The 16,677-nt window shown below is 42.9% G+C and overlaps 1 protein-coding gene across 2 annotated transcripts in view; it reads left to right on the forward strand.

The window, feature by feature from the left end:
• usp43b (ubiquitin specific peptidase 43b) overlaps positions 1-16,677 on the forward strand; it is a 60,612-nt gene that overhangs the window by 2,521 nt on the left and 41,414 nt on the right. For both annotated transcript variants that reach the window (XM_070981451.1, XM_070981450.1), the window contains exon 2: positions 3,394-3,540. In XM_070981451.1, the coding sequence (XP_070837552.1) occupies positions 3,394-3,540 (147 nt within the window). The remainder of the gene's footprint in view (positions 1-3,393; positions 3,541-16,677) is intronic.

The raw sequence follows: 16,677 nt of genomic DNA on the forward strand, positions 1-16,677 counted from the left end.
CTGCCTGAAGGGAGGCATTATAAAATAATCAGATAGCTCCATGGCTTGTGTCTGAGAGGCAAAATTAGCTCCCAGTTGCAGGAACTCCAGACAGCACGAACCACTTGGCAACAATCCCCCAAAAGGACCAGTCTTTAATGAAGTGCTCAATTAATCTATTGTTGTAGTAAATTGATTATCAGTGGTTGCATGCCTCTGAAAGTGATGTGTTTTGCAAAGGTTCAGCTAAAGCAGCCGGACTAAAAGGAGTTAAAGAAGCTACCTATAGCACCCATCTGCACACCACAGGAATTTTGATAATAAATGGGCAAGTGTTGGATGGGATCTCTTTTTTTTTTTTTTTTTGACAATTACCCTTCCCATAGGAGCTACACAGAGCAGCACTTTTCATTTTAAATGAATAATTCTGTTCATGTGCACCTCCTCTGTAAATGTAGAATCATCCTTGTTTGATCAAATGTTCTTCAAAGTTAATGAATCAGCAGTGGCCTCCTCGCAGGTCAGTTGGCTGCAGAGTCCCAGGCAGGAGAAAAACAACAACAACAACAACAAAGTCCTGCCGAATACTTGGCGCTCTGCCACATTCCAGCACCACCTGGCTGGTAGAGGTGCAAGGAGGGAGGCAGCTTTTATGAATGTTCACTTATACAAGAAATGGCTGTGCTGCTTTGGGATATTTGAAATCCCCCAGTGTCCAGGGCTTCCACGCTCACAGATGCGCCTCAGACATTGCAAGTGAATGTCTGCTTGAGCCTCTTCAACCTGGGAGCAGATGTGTGCTTTTGATCTGGACAGGACTTGTGCATTTTCTGCATCCCCCGCTGGCTGGATGGTGTGTTTGCACAGAGGGGCCTGCACAGGGACAAAGCCTGAAACTCAAACAGTTGCTCAACAGCCAATTTATCAGTTTCCATAACATGAGAGGCCTGAGAAAGACGGGAGTTGGGCTGAGCAGGCTTGATTACTGAACAGGAATGTCATTCTCTCTACTGTGTATCGACGGGCACATTTTGGAAGCTAATATGTTGTGACGACAGTGAGTCTTACTCTGGTATGTGTCAATATTTGCCGTCTCCATGTTGATCTTTAATGATTATCTATGTTACTGGCTGCAGTAGGTCAGACAGCTCATGGAAGATGTACAGCAGAGCAGCAACTCCTAACAAGTGCTCGGCTTCATGCGCCCTTAATCCCACATGTCATGCAAAGTGACTCATTTGTATCACATAGAAAATTAATGGAGGCAAATTTTGGATCATGTTGCACTATTTTCAGTAGATCATTAACCTGAGAAAACTAGTTAGCAAGCAAACAGAGAAGTCTGAGCAGTTAAACTAGCTAGAAGTTACCAATAAATGGTTAAAATGGATATCTAACAGTGATGGATGAACAGTTCAAATGGCGAAGAGTGGTGGGTAAATGGTTGAAATGGTTCAGATAAACACTTGAAAAAGTTAAATAAAAAGTAATGGATAAATGTTAGAAATATTTACCACTGGCTAAATGATGCAGAGGATAGAAGAGTGTTTTCTTATTTTCTCTTTATCTGTTAGTTTGATGATTACCCACATTACAAAGTGGCCAGTGGCCATTATGCCACAGAGAGCAATAAAAAAACACAGTATTTTCCACAACCTCAATTATATCACTGAGACAATTGCCACCTTCAAAAGGCTGATGGTAATTACTGTTATTACTTTGCTGCACAACAGCTTCAGGCCAGTGTGTGTCCATTATTCTCATGGTTAATGTCAGAGCATTTCTGCAAAGCAGCCTTGAATGTTTCAAGAGCATTTATTTAAAGCAGATCGGCTGCACTGCGCTCATTCTGGAAACATCTGTTTTAATGTCAAGTGTGACAGTTAGGTCTACAGTCTGGGTGGATGTATAGAACATAAACTGTGTGTGTGTGAAAATAAAACAATACGTACATTTAAGTTTGAGAATATCTTAATTCAGAGCAAACGTAAAACATCTCAGTGTGTCGTCTGTAAAAAAAGAAAAGTGCACACATGCAGTTTAAAAGAAAGTCACGCACACTCTTGATGTAATGAAAACATTACTCAACAGAGAGACCCAGCTGTCCAGTCTATTGGCTAAAAAAGTAGCTCTATATTGGTTAACTTTTCATATTTTGTGACAAGCTTATGTTAAAAGTACTGTAAGGATCCAGTGCTGGATGACAACACTCATCACTTTTTAGCTTTGAGCTCTACGAGGCGAAGGAGGCTTCACTTTCACTTTCAAGACAAGATCAGAGGGGGAGATTAGAGAAGCTTATTGCTTTGCCAAGACTCCACCAGCAGTTTTTTTTTCTGTTTATGAATTTTTATGTTCACTTTTTGCACTTGTCAGTAACCACGTCTCAGTACCTACTTTGAAGATGCAGCCCGAGCTCTGCTTCGCTGAGCTGATGCTCTAGCCATACTGAACGGCTCACTTTTAATGTTTTGAAAGAAGAGTTGAGTATACTTTTTGTCTGGTCTGGTCTGTGTTTAGTGTGAGTTGCTGCACTAGAGGAATATTCAGCTACATGCTACAAAGAGTGTTTAAATTCAATATCTCTGCCCATCTTTTGGAGAACTGAACCAGTAGCTCTTCAGTGACAGGCCTCTGACTTCATCATCAGACATCCTACATCACCGTATGCTGTAATAGCGAGAAGCGTATCACATATTATTGCATTATGAAGCGATGATTACAGTCTGCTGTTCCCTCTGCTATAATCTCTCATCGCTGCCTTTGCTTCTCCGGGCTGCCAGCTGCGGTTCATGCAGCTAATTCCTACCTAATTGAGTTTGGTGCCATTCACATCTGAAATCACATAATACCGCATGTGAGCTTAAGCAGTCTTCAACCTACTTTTAAGAAGAATGTTATTCACGGCTGCTTCGTTTTTTTTATGTCAAAAATCTCAAAATTTAGTTTCTTGAGAAGAACAAGGCAGTACTTTCAGACAAAGGCATATTTTGCGAATCCAAAATGTGAGATGTGCGTCAGTCAAAGCGTGGGCCAGGTGGAGAGGAGGAAAGCGTGAAGAGTGTCAGTGCAAATTTGCAAATGTAGGATTCCTCTGATCAGCGTTCTGTGGAGAAGGCAGGGGTAGAGCTGTCCAGCGAGCACACCCCAGCTGTCAGAAGCAGTAAACGAATGCTGGAGATTCACAGGTTTTTGTGCTACAGTTCTTTAGAAAGGGTATCTGAGCAAGGCAGTTTAGTTTGGCCAGTTAATCCACTACTGTTTTTGTTTTTCGGTCAGGTCAATTTTAGGATAATCTCAATAGGATCAGCAGGTTTCTCTCTGAAGTGGCTGCATCATCAGAACTTCACATCAGTACTGTTCAAGCACTGAACCATTTTCCCCTTTCATCATGTGTGTTTTTCCCCTCTCCAGACTATAGTGTCCAAGTATGGATCACAATTCCGTGGTAATTCCCAGCACGACGCCCTGGAGTTCCTCCTGTGGCTGCTGGACCGCGTCCATGAAGACGTCAACCTGGCCTCCCACAACAACAACAACAAGGCCAAAGGTCCTGGAAAGGTAAGAATCTGCAGGGCTGTTGGGTCATGTAGCAGCAGGCGACATGATAATTCTGCCTCTCACGAAGAAAAGCTCCCAGTGTCACTGATCAGGAAACAGCCCCCCCCTCATAGTAGCATCTATAATACAGGTTCAAACTGCATGCTCAATTGATGCATAACTAATACATGACTCATTATGATTAAATACAGTAATGCATTATACAAGAACGCCTGTGGCTTGATATATGGTGAAATCATTATTAGTTCTTGTGATTCGAGATCATTTTATGAATGATAACTCACACTTAAGACACATTAATTAACATGAAATCGTGTTATTTTTAAACAGGTTAGCTTCTCAGACCGGTGCATTTAATTTTTCCACTATTGTCACATTCAAATTCATATAAATATTGCAGCATATTCAAGCCAGTGTTCTCGCATGAATCAAGGTTATATGCATTGCATGCAGCAGTTTAGCCAATGATATCTGTAGTAACATACAACACAATGGCAAATGTGTTCAGGTGTTTTCCTCCAGTGCTTCACATTACTGATATCCTCGTTTATGTTGCTTATTATCAAGCTGTCAAGTCTCCTTCATGAGGATGTGCAGAAGGTTTTTTTTCTTTGTTTTTGATAATTCAACAGATAGCAACATAATAGTTAACTCTTCAGAGGTTACCTACGGCTCTCAGGATTCATTCTGCAATGCAGCTTTCATGCCGCTGAAACCAGTGTGGCAGCTGAAGCTGTGCAGCCTTGTTCCGTGTCTTAATGCATTGCCTGTGGACAAGCAGAGTACAAGTGTGGCGATTTGGTGTTTGATTTTCTCTCAGCACGTCGTCTCCTGGAGGTAGGCCTGCAGGCGCGCTGCATCCTGATACTCCTTGAATGGAACTTTGAACTGCTCTGCTGTGAGCCATTAAGGCAGAATTTTCATGTATTATTAAATACATGTTTTTACTCCTGAAACAGACATCCTTCGTTTTTTGTAGCTTTATTGGGGTGATAACTCGTGGTATAATTTATGAGAAGCGCTATACTTGCTGTTGGTGAGTCATTGCAAATAAATCTACTCAAACTCAGTGCCCTTGTGTCTCCCGAGGCGCTAACTGCAGAGATTTGTTCTGTTGTTTCATCATTTTGGGACTGGGAGATATCGAGATCAGGAAGCCTTACACTCCCAAGGCTATACATTGGATAATTTAAGATACGACATCCCTTTTTCAGTGATGCTGGTATGACCCACATGCAACCTTGCATTGAATACTACAATTAAAAAAAGAAAAGCTATGTTCTCTCTGAAAAGAACAGGAGGGTATGCACAACATAAAGAATAAACAACCAAGGTTTTATGTAGGATTTTGGCTGGTCTGAAAGTTCGCTCCTCCGTTCAACTGCAGCTAATGCTCAGTCCTTCCATTAGCATGTGAGTGATTAACTGAGGCAGTGAGACAATTTAAGAGATAGTGATAGAAATGAGTGTGTGACTGTTTTAACAGTCCACCTTCATCATCTGTGGGTGTCCAGCTCCCCTTATCAATGAATATCTTACTTGCCAGCTCTCCCAGGTTGTGTATGTTTCTGGTGTTCATACAGAATATCACATGAACTAAATCTCCTTGTGAGATGCCCTTTAATGCCAGATAAGAGTGAACGATGGGGTGAGGTTTGGGAGTAAGGGGGAGTCTGGACTGTGTCTTTGAGCGTACATGGCTCTGCAGAGGACATGACAGGAGGTTAGGACTGGAGAGCTGCTGATAAGGTCTGTCATGATGAGTCTGCAGCACCCCGGGGAAAATGTCGCCGCACCTTGTTAACACCCAAGGAGCCGGTGAGGTGTGGAGGACATAAACCTTTAAAAAGATAATCCTGGATCCTGCTATATGACGGTTTCTCGACTTATTTGATATAAGCAGCATGAGTCGTTCTCTCTACATTTAGCCTTCCTTCCCAATGAGAGCTACTGTAGAGACAATGGATTTAACGTTGAACAAAATCCTGTCCCTGATTGGATGAAAGCCAACAAAAAGTGGAGATGACATCCACTGGTGAAGCTAAAGTTGCGAAGCTCGAATTCTCAAACACAAGACATGACCATTTGAGGCAGGATGAAAGCAAGACTCGGGGGATTTCAGAGGTAGAGTGTTGGATAATTCAGAAACAGATTACCAAATCAGATTTGTTTAGTTGAGTGTGAACTTAACAGGGAGTCCTTTCTCCATGGGGATTTGATTATCTGCTACACAAGCTGTAATGTCTTGGTGGGGACACTCATTTCCTAATCCAAATGCTAGTCAGCATACAAGGTTGCTCTAAGAGTTGAAAATGCAATAGTCAAAATCCAAGACTGACTTGAATGAACCCCTGACTTTTCACCTTGGTCTGCCATGAGGTTGGCATTTTTGGTTTTGAGTGAAATGTTTCAACGGCTTTTGGATGGATTGTCATGAAATTTGGCGTACACATTTGTGTCGACCTCAGGGAAATCCTCAAACTTTTCATTTGGCAACATCATCCAGTAAAATTGGTATTGTGCCCAGTACTTTGGTTAATGACCAAATACCTGCAAAAACAATGACATGGCCATTAGCTTCAGCTGTGCTTTGTGTTGGGTGCTGATTAGCAAAGACTGGAAAGGTTCAGGTTTGGTGACTATATCTCTGAGATGAGATGATTCACACTGTGTTGACTAAGTCTGCAAAGTGTGTGATCAATGCAGTTTTTGATATAGTGATGGGATGACATGCTTTGCAAAGCAGCTCATTGTTGCACCATAAGTGCATTTATGCAACATGTTGCAGGTCAACAGATGTCTGGAATAACCTGTAGGTCTTAAACTGCTGTAGGTACAGCTTTATATGAAAACTTAAAGGTATGCTATGCAGTTTTTTAGTTACTGTTAATAAACACCTCATTCAAACTTGGCCCTTCCTCCCGGGCTGCACCAGAAGAGGACTGCTTGTACGAACACTGCTATTGTAGGAATGTTACATTTGGTTTAGTGGAAAGGCCAAGCGAGCCAACTGAGCTAACCACCAGCACCTCCCTGTCCTCCAGAAAACAGGTCAACTCCAGGTCACTCTTCATCCTCATCCTCTCCTTCAGTGCTCACCAGCGGGTGACAGCCAACCCCAGAGTCACTTTCAGTTTGTCCACTTGCCGTTTTGCCGCGCTGTATTTGAGGTTTTTCAGCTCTGTGCCCACCATTTTCGTAGCTCTTGGATGTGGGCTGCTTACAGTCCGGTACCTGGTTGCTACCTTTTTATAAAGTACTGACCTCACCTGTGTGCTGTTATTGGCTGGGGCCTACACACACGCTGCCCAAAGGTGCAAGCCAGAAACATCCCAAACATGGCAAAAGAAGACAAAAATAACAAAACGCAGGCAGAGGGCAGGGCCTCTGCAGAGAAACACAACACAACACACTTCTAGTGGCTCATAAGTGATGACTGAGAGAGTTTATACATTGTGTTTTAGGAAAATCCTGCATAGTCTAGCTTTAAACAGTTTATTAGCCTCCTTGTACTGTACAGTCCGTGATTAGGCCATTCCCTTGTTAATCTCTGTGCCATTTTTTGAAAACCTCTGACATGTTAATTAGGGATCATTTCAGAAGCACACACTGCTGTAACAGAATATTCTGCATGAATAATATCCTTTGGAGTGAGTGAGAGACAGTGAAGAGGAGAGCAGCAGTATGGCCTCTGTCCAGAGCAGAAAATCTCTTGTGACAGTTGTCTCTTATGTTTGTCCAGGCCCTGTGCCATCAGCCAGTGTGGGCTCTTTGCAAACACCAAGGTTGTCATGGATTTCGGTTTTATCAGTGAGGAAACATGCAGGCACATAGGCCTCTGCTCAATATCAGGAGCAAGAGGGAAATCATTCCACTAATTCTGCCTCCCAGTGAATCATAGTCTACTCCTTGTCTTATTCTCTGCTTTGTCTCTTTCAAAGCTCTTACGCACTGTACCTCTGTAAGAATGTACAGTAACGCTGTGGTATGCAGTCTGCTATCACTGCCCCACCCACAAAGGAGCTTTGTGAGGGGCAGCGAGGGCCTCACTGAGGGCAGGAGAAGGCCAGCTGCAAGAAAAAGTGTCTAAATAACACCCCTCTTCAACTTTTAAGAACCATTCAGGATCATTTTTGGTCCATCATGGTTTGTGTGCTTGCTTGCTTGTTTGTTGTTCACCTTGGTGTTAATCTCCTCTGCTGCAACCCTGCCAGAGCTGTGGTGGTGCTGGCTGGCTGGCTGGCAGAGTCATCCAGGGTCACAGCCAGGCTGATGGGAGGCGTCAGTGCCCGTTTACCAGTCCACGCACGTTCAGCCAAGGAGTCTGCAAGCTCCATCCTCTTATGCTGCTAATTCAGGAGCCTGTGGGGCTATGCTAATTGTTTTTGAGCATGTGTTATTAGTTAGCACTTTGCACAAGAGATCCAGAGCCCAAACAGAAAGAAGAAAGTTAGGAAGAGGGACCCTGCAACAGACCCCCCCCTCCCCTCACTCCCTCTCTCCATCCTCAGTCTCCTTGCGCTGTCTATCTGGTCGCAAGCACTGAGTGTCAGAGTAGCTGGAGCTGAAGTATTTTGTATTTGTAATGGAGGGTGACAGTTCACAATTATTTACCGTTGACTCCCCATGGCTTGGACTCCTGTGGCGTACATTCTCTGTTGGTTTGTTGATGATTACTTAGGAAACACAGTGCAAGTGTGAAGCGCTCTCTCTCTCTCTCTGTCTCTCTCTCTCTCCCTCCCTTTCTCTCTCTCTCGGCTCTATGAATGCACCTCTTTGTAAGTCGCAGGAAGAAAGAGACACTTGTTGTGTAGCCCCAGTGCAGAGATGGAGAGGTGAGAGTGAGTTCGCTGCAATCGTGTGGCAATGGAGGGGGGAACAGTAGGCAGTAGCGACAGCCAGAGAGATGGAGAAACAGAGAGAGAGAAGTTACTTCTACGTAGTGAAACTTGCAGTAGAAATGGTAGATTGTGGATGTTTCTCCGTTACAAATGTGTCTGCTCCCACAAAAGCATAGTTTTTGTTACAAGGTCAGAATCTGCGCAGACTGGAGATTACCAAAAGACTGAACTGGACACTTAATTTGTCATAAGAACAACAGGACCTGCACCTATAGTGCAGACAATAGGACAATACTTAACACTGAGAGTAGAGATGCAAATGTCAGGAATTTCCCTAATGGATTATTAAATGTGTTAACGGTTGATAATTGCTGCAAAGTGCAAGTGAATTAGATATATGAGCAATGAATAAAACATCACTGAAATTATAATAACAAACTAATGCCTTCACTTTGTGGCGCTCTAACTCTCTTCTGTCACCATTCAAGGAATGCCCGAAGTTAAAATATTATTGCTGCATAACTTTCAGGCTTTATTGGAGGACATAAATTAGATGAGTCTGAACATGCTGGCCAGAGAAGTACATAATTTTCTAACCCCATTTAAAAAAAAAAAAAAAAAAAACAACATCTGCTCATATTGGACAGATGTCTTGAGGAAAAGCACAAATACTGTCAAAGAAGAAGAAGGTCACTCAGAAATGACTTTTGTTTTGATGTCATTGAAAAGCATTGCTTGTCCCCAACATCAGCATCGTACCATGCTCCTGCAGCTTCTGGCCTGCAGTGATGAGCAGCTGTTAGCTTGTTCTGTTGAAGCTGGTAGTTTGGTGTTAGCATGAGCCTCTGGATAGCTAACAACCCCGTACAGCTGTCGGATAACAAGGTGATGGGATTGCCGCACTTCTACAGTTTTACTCAACTGGTTGCCAGTCAGGGGAGTTAGCTGGCTGTCACAATGTGTTCAGTTGGGCGTGATTATTTTTCATCTATGGAGGGCAGTAGACCATCTTGTTACACAGAAAGAGGCTCCAAATTGCCTGGCTGTGTAAAAATATGAAAAATATTATTTAAAATGTTTTAGATTTGTTCATTAATATCAAAACAACACATTTTTATGATCAGATATTTTTATTATTAAAAACAAGACATCATTGGTTTGTTTTGTTCATGTTTTTGTGTAACATAGTAAAACCTGCAATAAAACCACACATGAATCATCGTAGGCTGTTTTATGTGTTGCATTGCTAGCTCGCTTGCTAAGACTCAACAACACGAACAAGGCATCAAACCAACAAGGTGTATGATTTGTGTCATTTAGGGGGAAATGCATTCATTTTAGCATGTGATAAATTTGCTCGGTGCTGTTTGATCCAAAAAAAAGGATGAGAAGTTGCTAAATCTAGCAACAATATTGCTGAATTAGCCTCACTTCACCTAGTGACCTAATCTGGTACTACACCAAAAGCACATTTTCTGTTCATACTGCACGTCTCTTGTGTTCTGTGCTGCCAGTTGATATTGATTTGCATTGGTTTGATTATTAATGGCAATAAAACAATAATCATCTTATCATTGCTGTCCTGATGTAAGTGAAGAGCATCTGTAGAGCAGCTTTCTGTCAGTACGTTTGCGCTGCGTGTTCTCTTGACGTCATGATCGGGGCTGATAATCCTGGTCCTCCTCTTCCTCCATATTAGCAGCACAGCCATCACTGTGTGGCCCCTCTGTGGTCATTACTTGTGTTCTCCTTCCCTTCCTCTGCCTGTACATTTGATTTGTATCATGTGAGTGATTGTATACTGAAATTAGACACTGCATCCAGACAGTGACCCAGACATTGCACCGAGGTTCCATTCTTCTTTTCACTGAGTCTAGCAGTACATGACCATAAATGCACCTCTAAACACACAGCCGGGCGCTGCAGTTGCCTGTGTGTGGTCAGTGCCGCTCCCCTCTCTTGTCAGGGCTGGATGCGAAGGGTTCTCTTGCGATTCTTGAATGTTTTTGGGTGTGTGTGCGTGCGTGTGTGTGTTTCCTCTCCACTCTGCCTTTGATTCTGTCTGCCCTGCCAAGCTGAAATGGCTTCCTGTGGCTCAGAGCCACCCAGCTGGAAAAGCAGCTTGGAGGGAAGGGTCCGAATATGACCACTCTGTGTTTGAGGTCCTCTGTCACCTCCGACCCAGATCGGCGTTGATTGGCCAAGAGCCTTAAGCCCCCAACAGATGCTAAGACGAGAGTTGTCTGTGTGTAGAAATGAGTGTTAAATGAACTTAATGCGTTGATCTAAATATAGTCAATATCTTGCTCAGTCATGGAGGTTGGATCCTAAAAAAGGAGCTGGTTTTGCTGGCTGGGGTTGCTCACTGTGGCACAGACACAATTAAGATGCAACTGTCTGACTGCTCCAGACAACACAATGCATCACCGCTGGTTTAAAGAACAGTTAAAGGACATTTCTATAAACAGCACTCTGCAGGGAGCCCAACCCAGAAAGCATTTTCTCATTAAGTTCTGGAGAGCTTTAAAATAAAAGGAAACAAAATTACCATTTGCTTTTATGGGATTTTGACTTCTCGGAGAGTCTACGTGGTGTAATTGCTTAAAAAGTCAAATATTCTCCAAACTATAAATCAGCAGCACACAAAGCTTTCAGAGTCATTGTCTGAACTCTCATAGATTTGTCTTCAAACGTGCTTTGCCTGAGAAGAATGAAGTTGTTTTGCAAAGAAATATAGTTAGATCAACAGATTCTTTATTTCATATTTAAAGAAAAAAAATCCCTCACACACAATTATTCGCAATCCAGCTGAGTCTGATTGGCAGACAGAACCGACCCCAACATTTTAAGTGATTCAGATTTGCTGAGTGGAGGCTTTCCAGCAAGTGTGTCAATTCAATTGGCTGAAACCAGGCTGACTGGAATGATTTAAACAGTTGTTGATAGATATAATTTAAGCAGTGGGACGTGCCTGTCACGCCAAGTCCAGTTTAAATGTGTGATCTTGAGTTAAATTGAATCTGCCTGCGAAGATGAATGGATTTTTTAAAAAGCAATAATTATCAATCTGGCCTCACCAACAAATGCCAGCTTAGACAGAGAGCTTTAATCATGTAGGAAAGTTTGGATTTCTGCATTATATCTTCAATCCTGAACATATTCACTGCTGTTTGTGATGACCATTACAGATCTACCTGACTGGCAGGTACAAGAGGCTCCCATGTGTCTCTGCTGATTGATGTGTGGAGTCATTTCCTCCTCATCTGTGCCACCACAGTCATCAGCGGCAGCCGCAGAAGCAGAAGCAGGAGGGTAATAATAAACCTCATCGGCTCAGGAGGACAACTCGCCTTCATTTGAATTAATTTCCCCCTCAGCCTCTGCTGCTGCTCTCTTAAAGGTGGGATAAATCTTCTTAAGCGATGTCTCACAAAGTCATATCCACCAAGAACATTTCCAGTGAATTCCTCCCAAGTTTATTTTTAGATTTTAAGAGAATGCTGTTTAAGCTGCCAGCATCTGTGTTGTGTCCTCTGTCTCTTTGAGAGGAGGACTGCAGTCGAGAGGCAGATAAACATGCCATCAGTGGGCACTGATTGGCTCCACTGGACCCAATGAGCTCAGTGGTTTGTTCTATGTTGCTGATATGACACGACGCTTCTCCACTGAAGCAAATGTGTCCTGTTGATTGCTGCTATCATGCTGATTGATGCTCATATGCAAATGGGAAAGTTTCACTATTTTGTTTGATCTGATGTTATTTATTGTCCTACATCTCTTAAAACCAGTGAAGTTGATGAGGTAAAACAATAAATATATTGTCTTTGTGCTGTTAGCAAATGATCACAATGTGTTTTATTTATGGTTTACACAGCCTTCCAACTTTTTTAGGAATCGGGGCTGTAAAAGGTACAGGTCTTCATGGGTCCAAAAATTTGTGCCCAAACCCAAAAAGATCTGGAAATGTACTCCAACGAACCAAAATGGATCCTTGCCAAGAAAGTTGGTAAAGTACATCCAGGCTTTCTGTTATTCCTGTTGCTGACTGAAACAGCATCCACTCGTTATTTCATCTTAGAAGTCCCCTTGCTGTCTCGGTTAAGGATGACAAACATGACTTGTTTTAAATCAGCTTTGCAGTTTTGAGCATTGAGCATAATAAAGATAACTTTTAACTCATTTGCCTGTCACAGCAACAGCTGGTAAGCTTAGTTTAGCATAAAGACCGGAAACAGCTCCTCCTCCGGTGACATTTTTACACTTTGGTATTTCTACAATTTAACAAGCATGATGTGTTATAGCAGGCATGTATAGTGAGCTTTAGCTCTATTAATTGGCCCTGATGGGGTACATCCCTTCTCATCATCATTACATTTGTATGACAAACTTATACAGCTGGATCCTATCCCAGCACGCACTGGACAAATACAATATAACAAAGTGCCGGTCCACTGCAGGTGGAGTGCTGAAGGCAGACACTCACAGTCACTCAAACTCAAATTCATACCTGTGAGCAATTTAGAGTCTGCAGACCATTATTTGGATAGTGGTAAGAAACAGTGGAAACCCAGCAGTGCATGTAAACTCTGACAGAGAGAAGACAGTGACGGGTAATAAAATCTCTGTCATTTCTACTGAAGTAGAACTGCTGAAACAAACAGTGTTCAGAAAAGTGTGCTGAGGACCAGCTGCCAAGACTCATCTCATTGTTCTCATGTCTGAAGTTACTACGTTCATTATATTTCCTCAAACTCAGTGTTTGCAGCCTCAGTCAGTCCTCTGTGACTCACTCTTAGGTCAGATGGTTTGAGTGGTTAGTAAAGGGCTTTTGGTTAAGTCGATGTCATCTTCAGTCATCAGTCAACACTCTGCTCATGTCCTGCTTTTAAGACGTGACTCATTCATATCCCACCCAAGACAAAGAAATATTTGCAGCTTGTTGTCATAAGTTCTCTCAGTGCGGCTGCTTGTTATAGCGCACACGCCGTCAGTCAGGAAGTGTGTTGACAGTGCATCACGACTTTTCAGGCCACAAGAATAGAGCCTCCCTCCTGACCAGCTTCTCATCTTGGCTTCCTCGTGTCTTTGTTACTGTCACCACGTCTGTCTGATCCATCACGTTTTTTTTTCCCTCTGTCTCATTTCGTTTCTCTTGTTGAAAGCCCTTTCATTTCCATCTGGCGATGATGAAATTCATTTTGAGGCCTGTGCTCTCTTGTCATTAGGTTCTTGCTCTCAGGCTAGCAGAGGCAGCATACACACTGCCTCCACAATGGCTTTCTCCTCTCATCTCTCACCTTCAGAGAGTAGGATTCAATGAACTGCCTTTGACTGGCCTCCCATGGTGAACAGGATTCCCCCGCTGCCAGTGTAGAACCATCAAAATCGTCATACTTCATTTTCATGTTGGACTGACACTTCAGTTTGAAAACATATTGAACATTTCAATTTGACCTGTACTGATGAATTGTAAGACGAAGGATTTTTTTCCCCATGATTTCTACCAGCAGCTCCCAAAACCTTTTTGAGGACATCGTTGTTAAAAAGGTGCTGTGGATCTCACTCTCATAAAATAGTCTCAGGTCATCTATGTTGACTGCTGACTGGAGGGATAAAGGAAATGTCAAGGACAACAGCTGCAATTTTGGCCAATGAAACTGGTTGTAGTCGCAGTGTGCAAAATTTGGCAAAAACAGAACAAGGGTGAGTGTTTTTTCAAACAAGCTACTTGTAAATCACAATGTGACATTTTATCGATTCTTTGAACAATGACATAATATTCGCAGATAACACGAAGCCGGCCATGACTCAATTTCGATTTGCCCCAGTTAGCTTAAAGAGCCCTCACGCACACACACAAGATGAAATCTTATCTTTAACTTGATTTTACAGAATCTGTGTGAAGTTTGCTGTGAAGTGCTGTCTTGATGGAAGTGCGGTCTTGACGGGAGTGCATACAGTAGTGAGGCTCCAGAGTGTGGATGTCATTCTGACATGCAACAAAGGTCCCCAGCTGCAACTGAACCAGCAACATTGCCGTTATGTGGCACAAACCATTCAGCTACCAAGGCTGCCAAAGTTAATGTAATGTAAAACAGGAGTGAGCCATGTGAGAACTTCTGGTTGTATGGTAACGTCAGCTTGCTAAAAAGCTCAGAATGTCAGTGCTGACATGCAAATGTTAAGCAGCCAATATTCATCACCATCTGAGTTTAGCATGTCAGCATGTTAATGTTTTTATCATTTTTAGTTACAGAATATGTTGTCAATAGCAGATGATTGGCCGGTTATTTCCTGCAGGGGAATATGAATGTCTGAACCAAAATTCATGTCAATCCAACCTAATAGTTGTTGAGACATTTCACTCAAAACAGCAAATGTGGCAACTGAGAGAGTCATGAGTCAAGGGATCATCAAAGACAGTAGAACTCATTGTGTGGGAACCACGAACGCACAACATGTTGTGTGACATTAATACAAGTAGACATTAAGATATCGATATCTATATCTAATTTTATGGTTATACATCTTGGCAAGACATGTTGCTAAAAACCAAAAATGTCAAATTCCTCTGGCACCAGAGGAAAAGTCAGGTGATCACCAACATCAGTGGGCTTCATCTTCTGGGGTCCACGTATGTATGTTCAAAGTGTCATCCATCAAACAGCTGATGGACCGAGGAGGTGGACTGACAGACTTTACTAGCAAAAAAATTAGAATAAAATTGCTCGATAATCATGTGCTTTATACCAAATTAAAGAGGCATAAATCAAAGAGCCATTTCACATATCTGGAGTTTCAGTGAGACAGCTTCAGCACGTCGGAAACATTTCAAGGATGATCTTCAGTTGATTCCAAAGCGGCCTCAACTGCTTGGCAACTCATCTTTGCTCTGTGAGCAAACTTCGTGACACTCCATTGATCACTTTGGGAGAAATTCATTGTGTTGTTTGTACCTTGGCACAGGGAGGTCAGACGCAGGCCAGGCTCCATGGAGGAATTTGGTATTTTGCTCAAAAGCAGTTTGAGCAAAATCTATGGTGGTGGTTACAGAGGGCAGTGTAATACCAAAATAAAGCTGTCACCTATGACCTCACTGGTAGCTGGATTATAGACGGATGTGCTAACATACTTCAGGGTCAGTCTGCCCGTCTTCCTGTCCTGTCAGTCAGCGTGATTGAAGTTAACATACATAGCAGCATAGCTACTGTACACGTAGCAGTCGTTCACTCACAGCCCTGAGGTCAGTCTGAGTTCATACACTGTTGTATGGCCACTTTGCATGTCCATACAGACGCACCCCACCCAGAGCGATCAGCCTCAGGGAATAATGGGCCGAAGGGTCACAGAGAAAAGCTTCCATCGTCAGTGTCATTGGGACTATTTTTAGAGAGGTGCACACGCGACAGGAGGCAGCGTTGAAGGAGACTGTCCATTATTTATCAACGCTCTGTATGTCAGCTTCATGTACTACTTTGACTTTCTGAGTCATCCGGTTACTCAATAACACTCTTTTTCTCTCGCTCTGCCTCCATCGGTCTATATATCGACACACACACATATGCAGCCTCTTTCCACCTGCCCCACATCTCTGTCTCTCCTCATGCGTCTCTCTCTCTCTGTTACGATCACCACTGGGATTTAGGTGCTGTTGAGTCTTGTTCTCAATCACTCCACTATAGTGCTTTCTCCAGCAGCAGCACACGTCCATCCCTGTGTGTTTCCACGGCTTGTTTAAATTATTCACATCAGGGCCATTACTGGGAACACTCGACCCCCATCCCACCGTCTTTTGACGATCTATCTCCCCCTCCGTCCCTGAAAACCCATCAGGATGAGACAGGTGGTCTGTGAGGACCGGGGGGCCACGTTTCCTGGATTTTCACCACAGTCAAGTGAGAGTGCCTGAGTTCCTTTACAGTGGATCAGCTCCAAAGACGAGATTAATCACTCCCAACAACATTTTTGGGGTGAATTATTGAAAGCCTCCCCACTGGGACAGAGTGCACCGTTAACCTGTACGATTTCAGGCTTTCTTGCCGAAGCACCGATGACCAGGAGTCAGCAGTCTTGGATTTAACAGAGACTTGGTAGTGAGCTGCTCATCTGTGTTTGCATCCTCACTGCTCAAATGGATAATGAGTAAACGCGGTGCTGTTTCCAAGGCTGCCAAATCTCTTTTTAATAACATTGATCTCAGTGTGGGAAAATTCTCAGAGCAAAATAAAATAAGTGATTTCTTAGCCGTTAACAGAAGGAGCATTTTCTTGTTTAGTCAATATTGTACCTATTTTCA

The sequence above is a fragment of the Chaetodon trifascialis genome, chromosome 15 (genome assembly GCF_039877785.1).
Source record: "Chaetodon trifascialis isolate fChaTrf1 chromosome 15, fChaTrf1.hap1, whole genome shotgun sequence".
Taxonomy (NCBI): domain Eukaryota; kingdom Metazoa; phylum Chordata; class Actinopteri; order Chaetodontiformes; family Chaetodontidae; genus Chaetodon; species Chaetodon trifascialis.